This window comes from Procambarus clarkii, chromosome 85, assembly GCF_040958095.1.
Source record: "Procambarus clarkii isolate CNS0578487 chromosome 85, FALCON_Pclarkii_2.0, whole genome shotgun sequence".
Classification (NCBI taxonomy): Eukaryota; Metazoa; Arthropoda; class Malacostraca; order Decapoda; family Cambaridae; genus Procambarus; species Procambarus clarkii.
Genome location: NC_091234.1, coordinates 18,679,000 through 18,697,203, shown reverse-complemented (window position 1 = coordinate 18,697,203; position 18,204 = coordinate 18,679,000). Strand labels below are relative to the sequence as shown.

General features: G+C 48.1%; 1 protein-coding gene across 1 annotated transcript in view; it reads right to left on the bottom strand.

Annotated features, from left to right (window-relative positions):
- The window catches only part of LOC123746647 (plexin-B), a 133,762-nt gene that overhangs the window by 45,111 nt on the left and 70,447 nt on the right, over positions 1–18,204 (bottom strand). The window contains 9 exon segments of the mRNA XM_069316881.1: positions 727–928; positions 1,655–1,788; positions 2,573–2,715; positions 5,775–5,958; positions 6,991–7,227; positions 7,905–8,097; positions 8,509–9,104; positions 9,578–9,850; positions 16,374–17,030. Of these exon segments, the coding sequence (XP_069172982.1) occupies positions 727–928; positions 1,655–1,788; positions 2,573–2,715; positions 5,775–5,958; positions 6,991–7,227; positions 7,905–8,097; positions 8,509–9,104; positions 9,578–9,850; positions 16,374–17,030 (2,619 nt within the window).

Genomic DNA, 18,204 nt, shown 5'->3' with positions numbered 1-18,204 from the left:
AAATCGAAAGGAGAAGAAACTACTCTTAGATATCCACTCTGATACCACTTTTGTTATTAAATATCCAGAGGATTTCATTGATACCGTGGCATGTTAATTGATTAATGGTACTTAGCCCTCCCTTACTGAGAATAACTCCACACTTACCAAAGTTACTTTTTGTAACTTTATTACAAGGTTACTGGAGTTACCAAAGCAGCAGGATGACTCGAACACTGATGACCAACAAATCACGACCAGGATTCATCAAATATTTACTCATTCACTAACGAAACCTCAACATCTTTCCTCAGTCATGGCCTACCTTGTTTACATATATTAGTTTATAAGCTCCTAAGAACAAACACAGTTGTTTATAACAATAACCTTGTCTTGTGAAGTCTCCAAGCTCGAAAAACTGTTTTAATGTCAAGATGTAGAAGTTTCGCAGGTGGTTGGTTAAATACTTGATGCACCATGGCCCTGACTCTTCACTACACGCACCAGGGGACAGTCAGCCAGCCTAGCCTCTGTGGTCATAGACTTCAGGGGAGAAAAAATCCATACAAAACCAACAGCCCTGTCACTCAAGGTGCTAACAAAAATAGTTTTTTTGGACCACTTTGCCCTTCTCGGACGTCGGGGCGCAAGAGAGCAGAAGTCAAGTTGCCTTCGAACTCAACTTCGAAGTTGACTTCGATGTGCATGAAGGAGTGGAGGCAAAGGTGTGTGAGAGGCAGGACCAACCTTGAGGTACGTGTACATGCAGAGTGTCATCCAGTTGGTGAGCATCTTCTCCACTACGCTCTCCGTCCTCCGCAGCATCAGTTGTGGATGTTTGGTGGCCACACTCTTCTCGATGAGACGCAGCAGCAGGAGCCGCAGGATCTCCGTCAGATACTCCATCCGCCCCGCCATGGACACCACCAGCAGCGACGCCACATTCACCCTGGAAGGAACACATCTCGGTTCACCAGTCGCCAACCTTCAGCACACAAGCACAGTGGATATAGTTTGTAGCGATGACTGTTTAATGGAGGAATTTTTATTTCTTATTCTAATCTAAATAGTCTTCTGGGGTGGGGCGTTATATTATTATTGTTAGTTTCTATCTTTCACATACTACTGACATACAGATGTTATAGAGAATAGTGGAGCTGGATAAGCGTGAAATTTTTACCCAACCACTTGGGCTGGACGGTAGAGCGACGGTCTCCCTTCATGCATGTTCAATCCCCGACATTCCAAGTGGATGGGCACCATTCCTTTACCCCGTTCCATCCCAAATTCTTATCCTGACCCCTTCCCAGTGCTATATAGTCGTAATGGCTTGGCGCTCCCCCCCTCCCCCCTGATAGCCACAGTTACAGCCCCACTCCTGTGCCAGGTAAGTACACAACGGGCTCACCATAGCCCGTGCTACTTACAACTTTTGTTCAGAGTAGCTGACTCTAAAATAACAACAACCACCCTGGTAGTTGCCCTTGATAAAGTACAGTAACAGAGAACCAATGAAGCGGTCCTCCTTCAAGGGGCCTCGGCAAGCGGAATCAACCGTGGACGTGAAGGTTATAAATCTGTCTGAAGGAGCAGCAGACGGCACCGAGGCAGAACCACTGCTCTTCTTGACTGCTTCTCCCGAGACATCTCGCCCCCCACACCGCCCATCACTTACTTGTCTCTAACGTTGAAAGTCTTCTGGGCCTCCAGCGTCTCTATCAGGGCGAGCAGGAAGTACCTGTTGGTGGTGAGCTGCTCGAACTGTATCATAGCGTTGTCCATAGCCGGCCTGCACCCGTTCATGCGAACCTGAGGCGTGGAACAACCAGTTAATTTGCATGTAGGCAAATGAGTTACAATAACGTGGCTGAAGTATGTTGACCAGACCACACACTAGAAGGTGAAGGGACGACGACGACGTTTCAGTCCGTCCTGGACTATTCTCAAGTCGATTGTGTCGACTTGAGAATAGTCCAGGACAGACCGAAACGTCGTCGTCCCTTCACCTTCTAGTGTGTGGTCTGTCAACAGTTAATTTGCATATCAGTTCTAAAAGTTCACGTTTACTGCAAGCGTCGCAAAAACGGATCGAAAACTATGATGAAATTTGATATAAAATAATGTGCAACAGGATAGCATAGATCACCCGCTTGATGAGTTCACCGGTAATACTTTCTCAGACTTGCGCTGGGCAAGGTGGGTCAGGCCTTGGGGTCGGTGAGTATAGGGCAAGGTGAGGATGGGGTGGGGTCTTACTGACACTGGGGTCACTGAGGATAGAGTTTGATCTTACCCTGGGGTAAGATCAAACCATGATCATGGTTTGATCACGGTCTGACCCCCAGTAAGACCATGTGACCCCCATGGTATTACTGACCATGGGGGTCACTGAGGATAGGGTGGGGTCTTACTGACTCTGGGGTCACTGAAGATGGGGTGGGGTCTTACTTACCTTTGGGGTCACTGAGGATAGGGTGGGGTCTTACCCTGGGGTCGGTGAGGATGGGGTGGAGTCTTACTGACCTTGGGGTCACTAAGGATAGGGTGCGGTCTTACTGACCTTAGGGTCGTTGAGGATGGGGGTCGTGCTTACCTTAGGGTCGTTGAGGATGGGGTGGTCGGTAACGCCGGGGAAGAAGACCTTCATAACGTAGCTACGGTGATCCAGGGTTGGGATCCCAGACGACTCCAGGTCAGCCGTCAGATCCGTCATATCCGTCTGCAGCTCCGCGAACGCTGCCGCCGAAGAGAGAGAGAGAGAGAGAGAACAACATCAACACAGGGAGAGTAATGGCGGGGGAAGGGGGGGGGGAAGGAACCAACAGGGATGTTGTCGCTAAAGTGAGCGAGAAGGCGCTCAACAAGCAACATCCAGTGAGGGCGCACCTCGAAAAAATGTAAACAGCAAGAAGACAATAGAGGTACCCACTCGCGAAGTGGTCTACATCGTTTGCTATGGGAATATACCCAGATCACATAGGTTCGAATCCACCACCATAGCTCCTACTGTTATTAAGCTCCAGTTATCACCAGTCATAACGACGAACAGTACTGAGATCTAGACGTAACATGAGACATGTTCACTACTCAATAACACTAACAATCAAACTACCCCTCTCAAACCAGGCTTAGATGAGCCATGCAGTGCGGGTAGACGAGGACGCTTCATGTTCACAACAGTTCTTATAATGCCTCGGTACACAACAAAGGGACAAGTTATCTCTTTACACATCGCCGCGTTGAGCAGTTCAATGTCTGCCCACCGCGGCGTAAGTCCTCCACTCAAATTGATAGGCAATAAAAGTGTTGATGTGTGTTGTTGGTGATGTGGGCCCCGGGACCCGCCGGCGAGGGTAATATAAGGACTAAAGTTGACGCCAGCTTATCCTGAGATGATTTCTGGGCCTAGCGTCCTCGCGGCCCGGTCTTCGACCAGGCCTCCACCCCCAGGAAGCAGCCCGTGACAGCTGACTAACACCCAGGTACCTATTTACTGCTAGGTAACAGGGGCATCAGGGCGAAAGAAACATTTTGCCCATTTGTCTCCGCCTCCACCGGGGATCGAACCCGGAACCTCAGAACTATGAATCCAAAGCGCTGTCTACCCAGCTGTCAGGCGCCCTAAAGGTGATAGGAAATGTGCCCAACCATTTCTGTCCCGCCCGGGATTCGAACCCGGAATTCTCGATTGCACGTAAAGAGTAATGATTGCATGACTGAAGGCAAGGTGAGCCCTCTACCAAACCTTTGCCATGCCGCCAGCTTCCTGTCCCCGTCTAGGTCATTAGATATACAGTGGCCCCTCAGGTAAATCAAAGAATATACACTACCAGTAGACTGACAGTTGAGAGGCGGGACCAAAGAGCCAGAGCTCAACCCCCACAAGCACAACTAGGTGAGTGAGTACCTACGTTACTATCTCTGTCCTTTACAAATATAGTTAAGTTTATGCGTAAGAACACACGATAGAAAACGTAGAGATGTATCTCGGCGCATATACAGAAAATGGTACGAGTTACATAAGGGTAACTGTACTATTTTGTTGTACTGTACAAACGGGCGCCCAAGATGGTACCCTTTACCTACGCCCATCATGGCACGTATCACGAGTGAGATCTGGGAGTTCACCTACTGCCCCCAGGCCCTGTGTGTTGTAGGTGAACAGAGGCATTAGGTGATAGGAAATGTGCCCAACCATTTCTGTCACGCCCGGGATTCGAACCCGAAATTCTCGAACGCATATATTTCTCAATAACATGAGAAGCATTGAGAAGAGGGGAAGGTAACTATCAGAGGAAAACGCCAAACCATTACGACTATATAGCACTGGGAAGGGGTCAGGATAAGGATTTGGGATGGGACGGGGGGAAGGAATGGTGCCCAACCACTTGGGCGGTCGGGGATTGAACGCTGACCTGCAGGAAGCGAGACCGTCGCTCTACCGTCCACCCCAAGTGGTTGGACTTGGGCATACACCATACAAAAACACTATACACATCATCAAAACACGTTAAAACACGACATACTGCAAAAAAACACAGTAACTCTATAAACACCTAATATTAAAAAACTCACATTAAAACACACACACACAGCCCAATAGGCTCAATAACCTGTACACCAGTTGATTGAAGATTGAGAGGTGGGGCCATAGAGCCGAAGCCCAACTTCCGAAAATCTCGCCCCGAAATAATGTCAACAGCGACCCCCCCCTCTTTCTCATTTCCTTGCCTACCCTTCCTCTCCCATTTCTTTCATGTCCCTCTCCTCTTCCTTTCCTCTCTCCTCCTTTTCTCCTCTTTCTCTTCCCTATGTGTACTTTCACTCCTCTTGAGGCGAGTAGTAGTAGGGTCTAAAACCTGGGGAAAATTGTGCAGCTTTCTACGTCATCACTACTCTTGAAGGAAATCCAACCCATCGCATCAGAAGCCCAACCTGATTTAACCTAATCCAACCCAATCTAACAGGAATTAATCCTTTTTTTGGGCTGGGATATTAAATCTATGTAAGTTATTTAATAAATAGATTGCGTCAGAAACAATAATTTTTTGTCTTTTTTAAAGGTAAGGAATAGACTGTCATCAAATAACTTTATTGACATTGTTTTCTGTCCAATAAACATATGCCAATGCAATTGTTTAGCCTCACAAAGTGTGCCGTCTCCCTCAACAATACAGTGAAAAAACGCACTTTGCGCAGGGTATGTGGGTCTGCGGGCCGCTCCAAGCAACAGCCTGGTGGACCAAACTCTCACAAGTCAAGCCTGGCCTCGGGCCGCTCCAAGCAATAGCCTGGTGGACCAAACTCTCACAAGTCAAGCCTGGCCTGCGGGCCGCTCCAAGCAACAGCCTGGTGGACCAAACTCTCACAAGTCAAGCCTGGCCTGCGGGTCGCTCCAAGCAATAGCCTGGTGGACCAAACTCTCACAAGTCAAGCCTGGCCTCGGGCCGCTCCAAGCAACAGCCTGGTGGACCAAACTCTCACAAGTCAAGCCTGGCCTCGGGCCGCTCCAAGCAATAGCCTGGTGGACCAAACTCTCACAAGTCAAGCCTGGCCTCGGGCCGCTCCAAGCAATAGCCTGGTGGACCAAACTCTCACAAGTCAAGCCTGGCCTGCGGGCCGCTCCAAGCAACAGCCTGGTGGACCAAACTCTCACAAGTCAAGCCTGGCCTCGGGCCGGGCTTGGGGAGTAGAACAACTCCCAGAACCCCATCAACCAGGTATCAAGCAATATCTGATTGCATAGTATGCAGCGACACACACACACATACAAGCAAAGGGGCCCAGGAACTCACCTTGCTTACACTCTGAGCGGACGTTGGACTCGAGGGTATCCATCTGGATCTGGATCCTCTTGTACTCGCGCTCTGCCTGGTTGCTCTTCCTGCGGTAGACTACCAGGATCGCCATGGACACCAGCACCAGGAACATCCCTCCGGCCGCCATCCCGCCAATCGCCTCTGGCGGAAACTGGTACTCCTGTACGGGGATAGAATAGAGTCGAATCCTTACACCCAAGACTATCCGTGAAAGCTTATTTTCTGATTGGCAATGCCGTCTGTATTGTTGCGGGGGTTTAGGCTGGATTAGCTGAGGTTAGGCTGTGTTTGGCTCGGATGAGTTACATTGGGATGGGATAGGTTATAGGTAAGTTTATAATGTACGGATGATGAGTTACGTGGCTGGAGATATGATGACCAGAAGATGAAGAGACGAAGACATTTCGGTCCGTCCTGGAGCATTATCAATCGACTTGCTAATGGTCCAGGACGGACCGAAACGTCGTCGTCTCCTCATCTTCTGGTGTGTAATTACGTCATTATTTTTATATATTTTATTGACTCAGGTGTTCTGGACATCCAAACAATTTATCCAAAATTTGCTTGTCCATTTTAAAGAATGAAGAACAATTTTTGTTCATATTACTTCTAAGCTGCATCACTTATGAACCCATCCCTGCACTTGTGTGGCAGTGCACAGTAGAAAGTTGTTTTCACATATCCATACATTAAAACATTGATTGTAACCATGATATATATGTGCTTCAGCCTACAGTTTAGACCTATTGTCTTATGTATGAACCTCTGTCCTGCGTGACAGTGAATACCAGCATTATCCTCACTTTAATAAGACTATCAAAATCCTCAGATTAGGCAAAATTGTAATTAATTTTGTCAATAAAGATGTTAATAAAATAATAATAATTAATTTTATAATGTGTTCGCTGTGACTTGTACCCCTCTACACACACACCAAATTTATATCGGCCAAATGCTATAGATTTTTTTATAATTTCATTTGACTAGACACATTATTGTACAGTGAAAATCAGTGTTGTACAATACTGTACAATATACATTTGCCAATAAAATTTCAATATCATTCATAAAATGACTGTGGCCACTAGAGACGCCCTGAAAACTAAAGCGAAACTCAATTACAAATGAATTACTCTGAATTATATTTTAATCTGCACCCACAAAATAATAAAAAATATATAAAATGGCCGACCTTAATCATCTCGTAGCGGAGGTAGCCGATGGGAAATCTGAGGTTCTGACCCATCCTGACGACGACTAGAGGAAGGTCGTCCTCGGTGGAGTGGCCGAGTTCGTCGGTGGGGGGCGGCTGGGCCTCTGGCGGAGTGCACACCAACTGCGTCAGGGCCAGCGAAGTGACGTTACACTGACGAGTCCCAATGGTGACGTTTACGTCTGACTCGTCGCTGGCCAGGTTCAAGTTCTCGCCCTGAAATGCATTCATGTTTGTAATCAAGTTAATGTTATTTTAGTACAACTTAATGTGACTTGATTACAGGTGACCCATACTCCATGCGTCTTAGAGCAGATGCGTTGCATTCATGACCAAGTGGCATGCACTTGTAATCAAGTGAATTGCACTTGTAATCAGGTGATATTAACCTGTAATCAAGTGACATTAAGTTCTACTAAAATGACATTAACTTGATTACAAATGCATGTCACTTAATTACAACTGCAAGGCACTTGATTACAAATGACAATACAGTAGTAATCCACTATTAACGCCGAGCTTTGTTACTATAACCCCCACCACGTAGACAGCACCGCTCCTGTGCCAGGTAAGTCCACTACGGGCTCACCATAGCCCGTGCTACTTGGAACTTGTTCAGAGTAGCTGAATCTATAAACAACAACAACCCACCACGTAAGGAAGGAAGGAACTATCAGGGGAAGCGCCAAGCCATTACGACTATATAGCACTGAGAATGGGTTAGGATAAGGATTTGGGATGGGACGAGGGGGAGGGAATGGTGCCTAACCACTTGTGGACGGTCGGGGATTGAACGCCGATCTGCATGAAGCCAGACCGTCGCTCTACCGTCCACCCCAAATGGTTGGGCAACCCACCACGTAAAACAGTTCCCAACTAAGGAAGAACCTCACCTCAATGACGAGGGTGTCGCCCTTGTAGAGCTTGATGGCGTTGGGGAACTTCTTGTAGGTGGGGTCGAGGACGTAGACGAGGCTGCTGGCTGAGGTCGACAACACGTGCTTGAGGTTCCTGACGGAGGCGACGTTGTCCATGATGAACCCCACGTCCAGGGTAATGGAGTCCCCGTAGTTCTGGCGAGGAGACCTGCGGGTATAACGGCCACCACGAAGGCAATTAGCGGTGCTAATGATCTATTAAGTCTAACTACCTAGCTGCGCTGTTAAGTTTTGGTTTAAAACAGTCAAACTCCAAAGTTGAAGCATGTATCAAAAATCGTCAAGTTGGGAAGACTAAATAGCGCCGAAATTAGGGTGAAAAGGAGTGATTTTTTACCAATACTCAAGATTTGAGTATACTAGACGTTTGCATTTCTATTGGACACTTTCGGTGCAGAGGAGAGGGGGTGACCTGCTGCATGGGTAACAGCTTCTCCTCCATATCAACATACCTTGGTTTTGCAGCCTGGAGAGGCCACTCCAGACCGACAACCAGAGCGCATCTCCAGTCTCCTGAGACTGATCCTACTACCACTACTAGACGGGGTGGTAAACTTACCTTGAGACTTTGTGAGAGACTCTGCCCTGCGCTCTGGGATTCGACGTGTCATCTTGCGCGTTGCGTCGCTCCCGCAGGAGAGCCATCAGCACCGTGCGATCGACGGGGGGCGACGGACACTCCATCTGGTCGTGTCGCAGCACACGACACGCGGACGAGTTGAGAAACTTCTCCTCGTAGAAGACGGTGATGCGTGGCGCCTGAATGGCGTCCAATTGCGTCCCGTGCACCGTCAGCATGCGTCCGCCACTCCAGGGGCTCCGTCGGGGCTTGAGCTCCAGCACTTGAGGATCGGGAGTGTACGTGAAGGGGGAATTAAGAGTGCGTTTGGCGCCATCCACCGTCACCGTTAGAGTGCGTACTGTTCGAGGTAGACCTTCGCCTTCACCGCTTCCGTCGCCAGCCGGCGCCGCCGCCCTCGACGTGACGCACACCAGCCGGTGCGACGACGACTGCGTCTTGTTGACGAGGCAGGGAAGGTCGTCGAGCTTGGCGGAGACGTGAGAGCCGACGTTCAAGAAGTGTCCGGTGATGGAGAGCACAGTGCCCCCGGACTCTGGTCCGTGCGTCGGCCGGACGCCGCTCACACTCACGTTCTGTGGACGAAAATACCAACGTTCCAGCAACCAAACAACACAAATCAAGCACTAAACTACCCTCCCGTCCTCCAGTAATGACAACTTACAACAACTATTGGACGAACGTACAAAAATATACTGTTGTACCCAGACAAGAAAGTTCACGTTTTGTACTATTAAAATATCACAAAATGACATACCAAAAGCTTGAAGAGTCACTAATACAACCTAAACTACTCAATCTTAATCTCAAGTAAGCAACCCTAGGCGTAATGTATGCCATAGGTCTAATTTTGTACATGTATTTACCCAGGAAATTTTAGTTTGGCTGGTACCTTTATTTTCATGCCGCCTACAAAATTAATTACAAAAAATTATTTTAGAGTAACAACAGTCAATTTTTGTACGTTCCACACACAGCCTCTGCAAGCCTGTCTGGATGATAGGGCGGTTTACATTGAGTCTAACAGCTCCGGGTTGAGTATACTCACAGTGTAGGTAAACTTGACGGTGGATTTGGTAGTGCCTGCAGGCGTGGTCACGCTGACTGGAAACTGCAGGTTCTGCGCCCCTGTTGAACCTTCTCTGGCAGGCGCCGGCCCCGTCCGGCACGTGATCTTGACCGACACGTGGTACTCGTCCACGTGGCAGGGGATGTCCCCTATGTAGATATTCCCGCGTACGTCCTCCTCCCTGAGGCCCAGGTTGCTGCCCTCGATGGAGACCAGTGTACCGCCCTCCAAGGGACCCGCCAGGGGCTGGATCTGAAGCACAGAAGACGCTAGTTACCCCTTGAAAGAGGCGCAGAAGAGGCACATTTCTATTATGACCACTAACTCAACTATTTTCTTCTGCTACACATACACAATACTCGGGTACAATTCCTGTGGCAATGTTGGTATTGTTGATTGTAAAACTGTAATATTTCAAGTGGAAGAAGAGGGAGAGATGGGGTTACCACCTTACAATAGGCCACAGTAATATTTATACCATATTCAATAAAGCTGTCGGAGCTCAGCGATATTAGACTAAACCCGAAAATCTAAAGTGAAAATCCATTATGACATCACGCCCAATCCTTCCTGTGACTGGTCGGGTTGATTGATGACGTCGTCGCAGACAGCCTGTTGATGGATTGTGATTAGTCAGTTTTTGTGCTTGACAACCGCAGTGCTGCCACATCAACGTCTCTGACGTCCCTTACCACAACAAACCCATCCGTTAAATTGATTAATTTTTTCCATCAAATTTTAACCGTCCCCGATCCATCAAAGTCATGTAAAAAATATGACGTTATGAAACAAGATGAGTGTAATTATCGTATACATAATTGGCTAGAGACTTGGCTAGTTGAAACTATCCAAGTTCGAACACGTTCGAGAGAGGGTTGCCAGAGACCACTTGCTAGCCTCCCTGAAGTACTCCTGCACATTGATTATCAAAGGACGCGAGCCAGGCCGTGTTTAATGGTCCCGTTGAGCCCTAAACAATTGGGCATCCATCATCAGCTTCTTCATTGATCAAATTGATGATTACATAGGTGAAGGATATATATATATATATGGAAATGATGTCGACTCTACAGAGCTCAGAACATTGATTTTGAATGCGAGGCTTGACTTAAGCAGGAAAAAAATGGTGAACTGCCCGAAAGAAAGAAAAAGCTTGCTTATTTATTTGCGGTTGTGGAAACACGACATAGGAATTTGAGAGACTGATATCACCTGATACATACTCGCGCCAGACTATTGTAAATGTCAGACGGCTCTCAGAGCATTTCCCCCCCCCCCCACACACACACAACTAACCTTCGCAGTAGCCTAACAGTTTTTGGATACCTCGATTCCTCTCAAAATATCGGGAAATTGTCTCTAGATAAAGATATCCGCCGCTCCCAAGACGCTCCCAGATACCTCTTAAAGGTATTCCAGACACCTGTACCCGACCCAAGATATCTATCTACCCGATCCTTTAAAATAAACTAGATAGTCCAGGAAGCTCAACATGAGCTTTTAGACACAAATGCAGAGAAGGAAGAAACGCAAAAATGGGATTGAGGGACAGAGAATATTAAAAGTGACATGAGAGAGAGAGAGAGAGAGAGAGAGAGAGAGAGAGAGAGAGAGAGAGAGAGAGAGAGAGAGAGAGAGAGAGAGAGAGAGAGAGAGAGAGAGAGGGTGTGAGAGAGAGAGAGAGGGTGTGAGAGAGAGAGAGAGAGAGGGTGTGAGAGAGTGTGTGAGTGTGTGTGAGTGTGTGTGTGTGTGTGTGTGTGTGTGTGTGTGTGTGTGTGAGTGTGAGTGTGAGTGTGAGTGAGAGAGAGAGAGAGAGAGAGAGAGAGAGAGAGAGAGAGAGAGAGAGAGAGAGGGTGTGAGAGAGGGTGTGAGTGTGTGTGTGTGTGTGTGTGTGTGTGTGTGTGTGTGTGTGTGTGTGTGTGTGTGTGTGTGTGTGTGTGTGTCGCTTCCATACCGCGGGAAATGGGAATGAATGAAGGAAAGAAGAGTGCCCCTCCCCGGGCTTCTCTCCTAGAGCAAGGAAGGTTGGTGGGAAGACTTCTCGCTGCTTCATTTTGCATTCACTAAAAAAATACCGTTTTAATAAAATATAACAAAAAAAAGAGGATTTTTTTATTAATTTTGGGACGTCATTTTAACTTTAATGAAAATGGAAGCCAAACACGGCAGCTTTACAGGTGTCTAACAGCTTTTAATGGAAAATAAACAATGACTTGGTCTGGCACATCCCCCCCCCCATCTCCCCTCTATACCCCCTCTTTCCCTCCCTCTCCCCTCCCCTCCCCTCCCCGTGCTGGCTTGTTAGAGGGGCTGTTTGCTACTGTATCTTCCTCTTCCACAGTCAGATGTAGCAGAGCCCTTTATCAGTGTTCAACCCTTTATCAGAGAGTGTTCAACCCTTTATCAGAGAGAGGGAGTTCAACCCTTTATCAGAGGGAGTTCAACCCTTTAACATGAGAATTCAATGCTTTATCAGGAGAGTTCAATCATATACCACTTTCTTGACCTCAATAGACAAGTACAATGAAAATATCAATGTTTCTGTACTTCAGATGTATCGGGGGAAACAATACTACCACCACTACGACCACCCGACATAACGACCACCCGACACAACGACCACCCGACACAACGACCACCCGACACAACGACCACCCGACACCAGGAGAACAGCTGATAGAATAAGTGAATGAAAACCCAGCATTACCAAGGTTGTGACACACACATTGTGTACACAGGTGTCAGATGACACTATCTGCCACAGCTGACGTGGCAGATAGTGTCATCTGTAGTAACCCAACCCGGCCTCGTAATAACACCTCGCATTTTGACGTCTGCGTCACCTAAGGCCAAAAACTGTCATACCAGAAAATAAAAGCGGGTCGCGAAATTGACATAAATGTCCCGTTTTCTGTCCCTGGGTCTTCTGGTAGGTTAGGTTCGGACACTTTTTAGTACGCCAGTTTCTTGACGTTTGGGAACGCTCGCGAAAACGGGCTGGATAACCTTCCTTCGACACTTTCATATCCAGGAAGCGATGCTCAATTGTTTCCTTATATGTTGTGTCCTGTGCGTCCGGTACAGGCGCTCAGGAAACACTTATCCATACACACTCAGACCCCGGCTGAGAGCCACTTGAGGCTATCAGGCCAATTGCTTTATGTTTGCTCTGAAAACACACGTTATCTACATGTACTGATCGCCGGAGGGGGGGGGGGCGGGCTCAGACCACGTCTCGGACCATTGATAGTGGGGGGGGGGAGGAAACTATCAGGAGAAAGACCTAACCATTACCACACTGTAGCATTGGGAAGGTCAGGATAAGAATTTGGGATGGGACGGAAGGGGGGAAGGAATGGTACCCAACCACTTTGACGGTCGAGGATTGAACGCCGACCAGCAAGAACCATTCTTCTCGAGTGTGCGCTCAACTCTCCAACCGGGTTGACTGGAGGAATTCCAAGATGACTGGAATGATTCCATCTTTCTAATCCTTCAAAACGCCATTGTCACCCCTCTTGTCCCATCCCTCAGGCATCGTTATATTCCCTCAAGACAAGAAATAAAACTTCACGTAGCTAGAAATCCAATTAACGAAAGGGAGATATGATGACAATATACAAGATACTCAGTAGTCGCAGGCCTAATAACAGTAGTAGTTGTACAGCAGCTGTGGTCTCACAGCAGATGTTTGACGAGAGGGAAGGAGAGAGAGGGGAGGGGTGAGAGAGGGGAGGGGTTAGAGAGAGGGGAGAGATGGAGGGGAGGGGGGTGTTGGTGCAGAGTGGGGGTGAAGAAAGGTAGAGAGTGGTGTGTGAGAGCGGAGAGAGACCCGGGTTCAGCCGGTTACTCGCCCTAGTATCTGACAAGAACACTAGACAAAAAAAAGTGGTTGAAGGGCCGGGCCCAGACCTTTTCACCGCTCCTGGACACCATTCTGACTGTCACTCTCTGCATTCTGATTGACTGATTAAAATATCAATCGCCCTATTTTACCTGTTATTCCCTAGGAATGGGTATGTGTTGACCAACGTCACCGTCTCCAGCACAGACAGACAGACAGACAGACAGAGAGAGAGAGAGAGAGAGAGAGAGAGAGAGAGAGAGAGAGAGAGAGAGAGAGAGAGAGAGAGGGGGGGGGGCATTGCTACCCTCACCAATGCTCAGAAGAGGCCACATATATAGAGCTAACTGGCGGCACTATTTGTTACAAAACATATGGCACTAGAGTTGTTCCACAACGTAGCGAATATCCCGTCGAGCAGGAGTGGCACTTGTGGGGGAGTGGCACTTGTGGGGGGGGGGGAGGGGCACTCGGCAGTTCCCACCATGGGTGCTGGGCAGGGATTGGCCGCTCCTCCACCAATGGGCAGTCTGAGCACAAGTTAATTCGACTCCCGGGGAAAATTACACTGTATTCATAGCGTGCCATTGTTCAACAGATGAATATTAATACCCATAAACGCTACACGTGAATCATACGTAGTCGTTTGTGTATGAATTCTGGAACGGGATGGAGGGGGGGGGGTTAACATAGGGGTTGGGAACAGCCCGAAATGACTACTGTTAACGGCGAAGTGACAACGGAACAACGGCAGAGCGACAACTTTACTACTATAAGGTGACGACAAGGGTGAGTATTCCAACTGAATTACGAAGGTCCTATCCCCTTCCCCCATCCCCCCACAATCCCCTATCCTTCCTAGTCCCACGGAACCCTTGTTAACCGGCCCGGATGGTTAACTGTAGGTGGTAATGGTAGTGAGATGTGGTAGTGAGGTGTTCATTGGTCGTCTACAAAACTTTGGGATCCGTCTCCACTTTGGGATCCGTCTCCACTTTGGGATCAACACAACAAAAGAATACATCTCACAAACATGGATAGCCACAACAGACGAAGAGTCACAATAACGTGGCTGAAATATGTTGACCAGACCACACACTAGAAAGTGAAGGGACGACGACGTTTCGGTCCGTCCTGGACCATTCTCAAGTCGATTGTGTCTCAATCTCAAGTTTCACAATCGACTTGAGAATGGTCCAGGACGGATCGAAACGTCGTCGTCGTCGTCTCATCTTCTGGTGTGTGGTGTGGTCATCATATCATCAGCCACGTTATTGTGACTCATCATCTGCATCTTTTGACAATTCTTTGTCGTTGCTTGGCACTAACTGGGCCACTGACATCATCAAGTCTCTGGACGCGCTCCTACTCTGAGACTATTTTCTCTGCAATTTCATTTCCATAGATGCCTACGTGGCTCTGAACTCAGATAATGATGAAATTGCTTTTGTGTAATAGAAGATTTTGCAGAGGTAAAAAGGAAAAAGTTGTCGAATTAAAATCGATAGTTATGGGTGTCTTTGGCTCGTTTGTCGACGGTATTAATCATTTTATCGTCTTTATCATACGTATTTGATAAGGAACAGTTTGACAGCGAGCATTTCGATTCCATATCTCTTAAGAATTTTGTATGTCGTGATCATTATCTCTTTTTTTAAGGGCGTCTCACATAGGAAGTATACAACGTTCTGAAGAATGCCTTGTCTAGATTTCTGAACGTTAAATGGCTATACTCAACAGCTTTCTCTCACTTGATCTTTGTCACTGTCTTAGAAAGTGTGTGAGTTAGCTGAGCAGAACGCGTCATATCTCAGTATAGAGTGGATAGTGGTCACTCTATCCACAGATTGGATAGTGGCTATCTTACCTATCCTTACTTTAATGAGCCAAAAACACAATACAAATAGTAACGCTGAGGTTGTCAACGTGTTAAGAACGCGTTTGGAACATTAACTTTCCCTGTCCTGAGGAACTTTCTAACTTTCCCCGTGCCGAAGGGATTTTCTACCACCACCGCGCCTCCCCCCGCCCCTTGTCCCAACCACAAACATTTCCCCTCTCTGAGAGGCTGAGCAGGGGGGAAAGAGGGGAAAAGGAGGAAGAGACAGAAGGGAACGTGAGAGGGGGGGGGGGGAAAGGAGGGGAAACTGACAACCAGAGAACACATAACAAGATGGTGAGAGGGGGAAGAAAATGCGGGAAGAGGACTCGGTGAGGGGAAACACATCACCTGAATGATGGATAAGGGGAAACCCAATAAAACAGAGTGGGTGGGGGGAGGTGGCTCCCCCTACCGTGGTAGAAATTGTAATATGGTGATTGGTGGCCTATGAAGAGGCAGGAAGGATGGCTTCATTTTCCTTAGCTAGAGAGAGTCCTCTATCTAGTATTGGACGTCTCTCTCTCTAAGCATAAAGACTGCTTGTGAGTCTGAAAGTTATGATACGACTATTGTGAGTGAGTTATGAGTGCCGTGAGTCCGAGAGAGGGGCTTACTGGGTGCTGAAGTCAGGGGGTCACCCCTTTTACCCACAGAATATTACTAACCAGGTACTCGAAATAATCTAGTCTACGTCCTCTGGCCCAAAGAAGGGGATTAAACTACCTAGCGAGGCACTGCTGCACGCAATCCCCACCACCGTGAAAAGGTGGATTTTGCAAGAGGGCGGGGGGGAGGGGGGGGGGGATTTAACTGGTTGCAGGTCCTATAAATCGCGTGCTCTTTGATCTAGACTAATTATTGCCTTACGTTTGCAACTACTGAAGTTAAGGTAATTGGCTGGTAATTGTAAGACAGCAGTTTATTGCTGTTCTTAACGAGTTTGGTGACAGTTGCAACAGTCCGTCCTCAAGGAGCTGTACCGGTGACGGTTCAGACATTGCTAAACGTTCAATTTAAATTTAAATTTAAAAAGAAAATTCGTTACTCACCACGTCAATCCTGGGCGTCGGACACTGGCTGAGTCGCGCGTCACTTGCGTCCAACTGGTCGCGGCCGGTTGGTCGGGAGACTGCGGCTGACGACGAGGCCGCAGCGACGCCTGCGACGGAGGGGCAGTGCGGCGCGTACCTGCATGCGGCGCCGCACCAGGCGCAGCGGTACCGCGGGTGCCGCGTGACGCAGAGGGAACAGTCATGGTGGCCGCGGTGGGCGCCCAACACGCCACACTTGTACAGCGTCAGAGGCCGCGCGTCCACCTGGTGGTCGCGGTTCCATACTAGCGTCACCCGCGCCTCGTACTCCCCTTCTGCTGACTCGTAGCGGTAGACGGTGGGTTCGCAGACGACCCGCTGCACCCGCCGGTGTGGCTGCTGCTGGTGGCTGCTGCTGCTGACGGTGGTCGCTGGACTGCTGCTGATGCCTTCCTCTTCCTCTTCTTCAGTCACAACCCGCGCCCCGACCAGCATGGTGGCGCCCTCGATGCTCACCTCACACTGGAAGCCCAGCTGACTCGCCCTTGGCGCCGGCAGGTTCTCCACCAGCAGCTGCAGCTCTGAGCGAGCCCCGTCAGCAGCCAGCAGGTGCGACTGCTCCGTCCAGAACCGCGGACAGAACCCTGAGCCGTGAGCCATCAGCTGCGTCGGGTTCTGCGAAGAACAAGATATACATATCAAACATTACAGCCATAAATTACACCAATCGCTACATATAAGCCAGTCCTTGCAGCCGGCTCCACAGGTCAAACCTGTTGTGCAACTTTTGACAACAGCATCTGTCACGAAGTCTCGATCAAAATACTGTGACATCGTATATTGACAGGGCATGACAATCGTCTTACAAGGTCGCTGCCAGCCAATAGTTACTATGGATTTTAACAAGTATGAAGAAGTATTTGGTTAATGCTAAACTCTACCAGGTTCAAGATAACTGTAGTAATGAATATTTTGTTTAGAAACTACAAACTAAAGAACATAAAACTATGGCCATGGGATCATGAACAAAAAAACAAAAGCATGAACTTTAATTATTAATGAAAAAGACTTCAACGATAAGATGGTCAATATGTTATGTTTCTTTATGGATATATTAGTATCACTCCTCAGGACACACACACACACACACATACATCCATACACAGTTTCAAAAGTAGATTTGATGGAGCCCAATAGGTTCAAGAATCTGTACACCAGTTGATGATTGAGAGGCGGGACCAACAAGCCGAAACTGAACCCCTGTCAGCACAACTAGGTGAGTATACACCCATGCAGAAATATATAATATATATGATAGAGAAAATAGGTAGTGAGTCAGTATATAATACAACCTACGGCTAGACAGGCGGGGTCCAAGAGCTAATCCGGCAAGCACAAATAGGTGAATACATACACACACAAGCCAGTGCATAGACGTGCAGTCTTCTTTTATTATGCAACTGCATAGCCATATTATGCAGAATATGACCCATACAACAATATTTCTGCTTTGAGCGAGCAATGGCCGTACCGTCGAGCGGCGCTTGTTAAGAACTCCCCCATCAGTGAAGACAAGCTGTTTGTCTTCCTCTCGGACCCACTTCAGGCCTCCTGACAGGAACTGTTGCAGTCCATGCGCAGGAAGCTCTCCCGATTTCCTGTTATGTTAGCTGTAGCTACCTCGCATCTGTGCGTTCCTTTCCGATGTGATAGAAACGCACTGGAACGTTCCTTTCCCTGTGCGTCAGCCAATGCATAGGGTTGGTGTCCCACGCTGGATCGAGACACGATATATCCTGTAGCCTGGTGGACAGGTAAGGGACGAAGATTTCACTGGTTCGATGTTCGA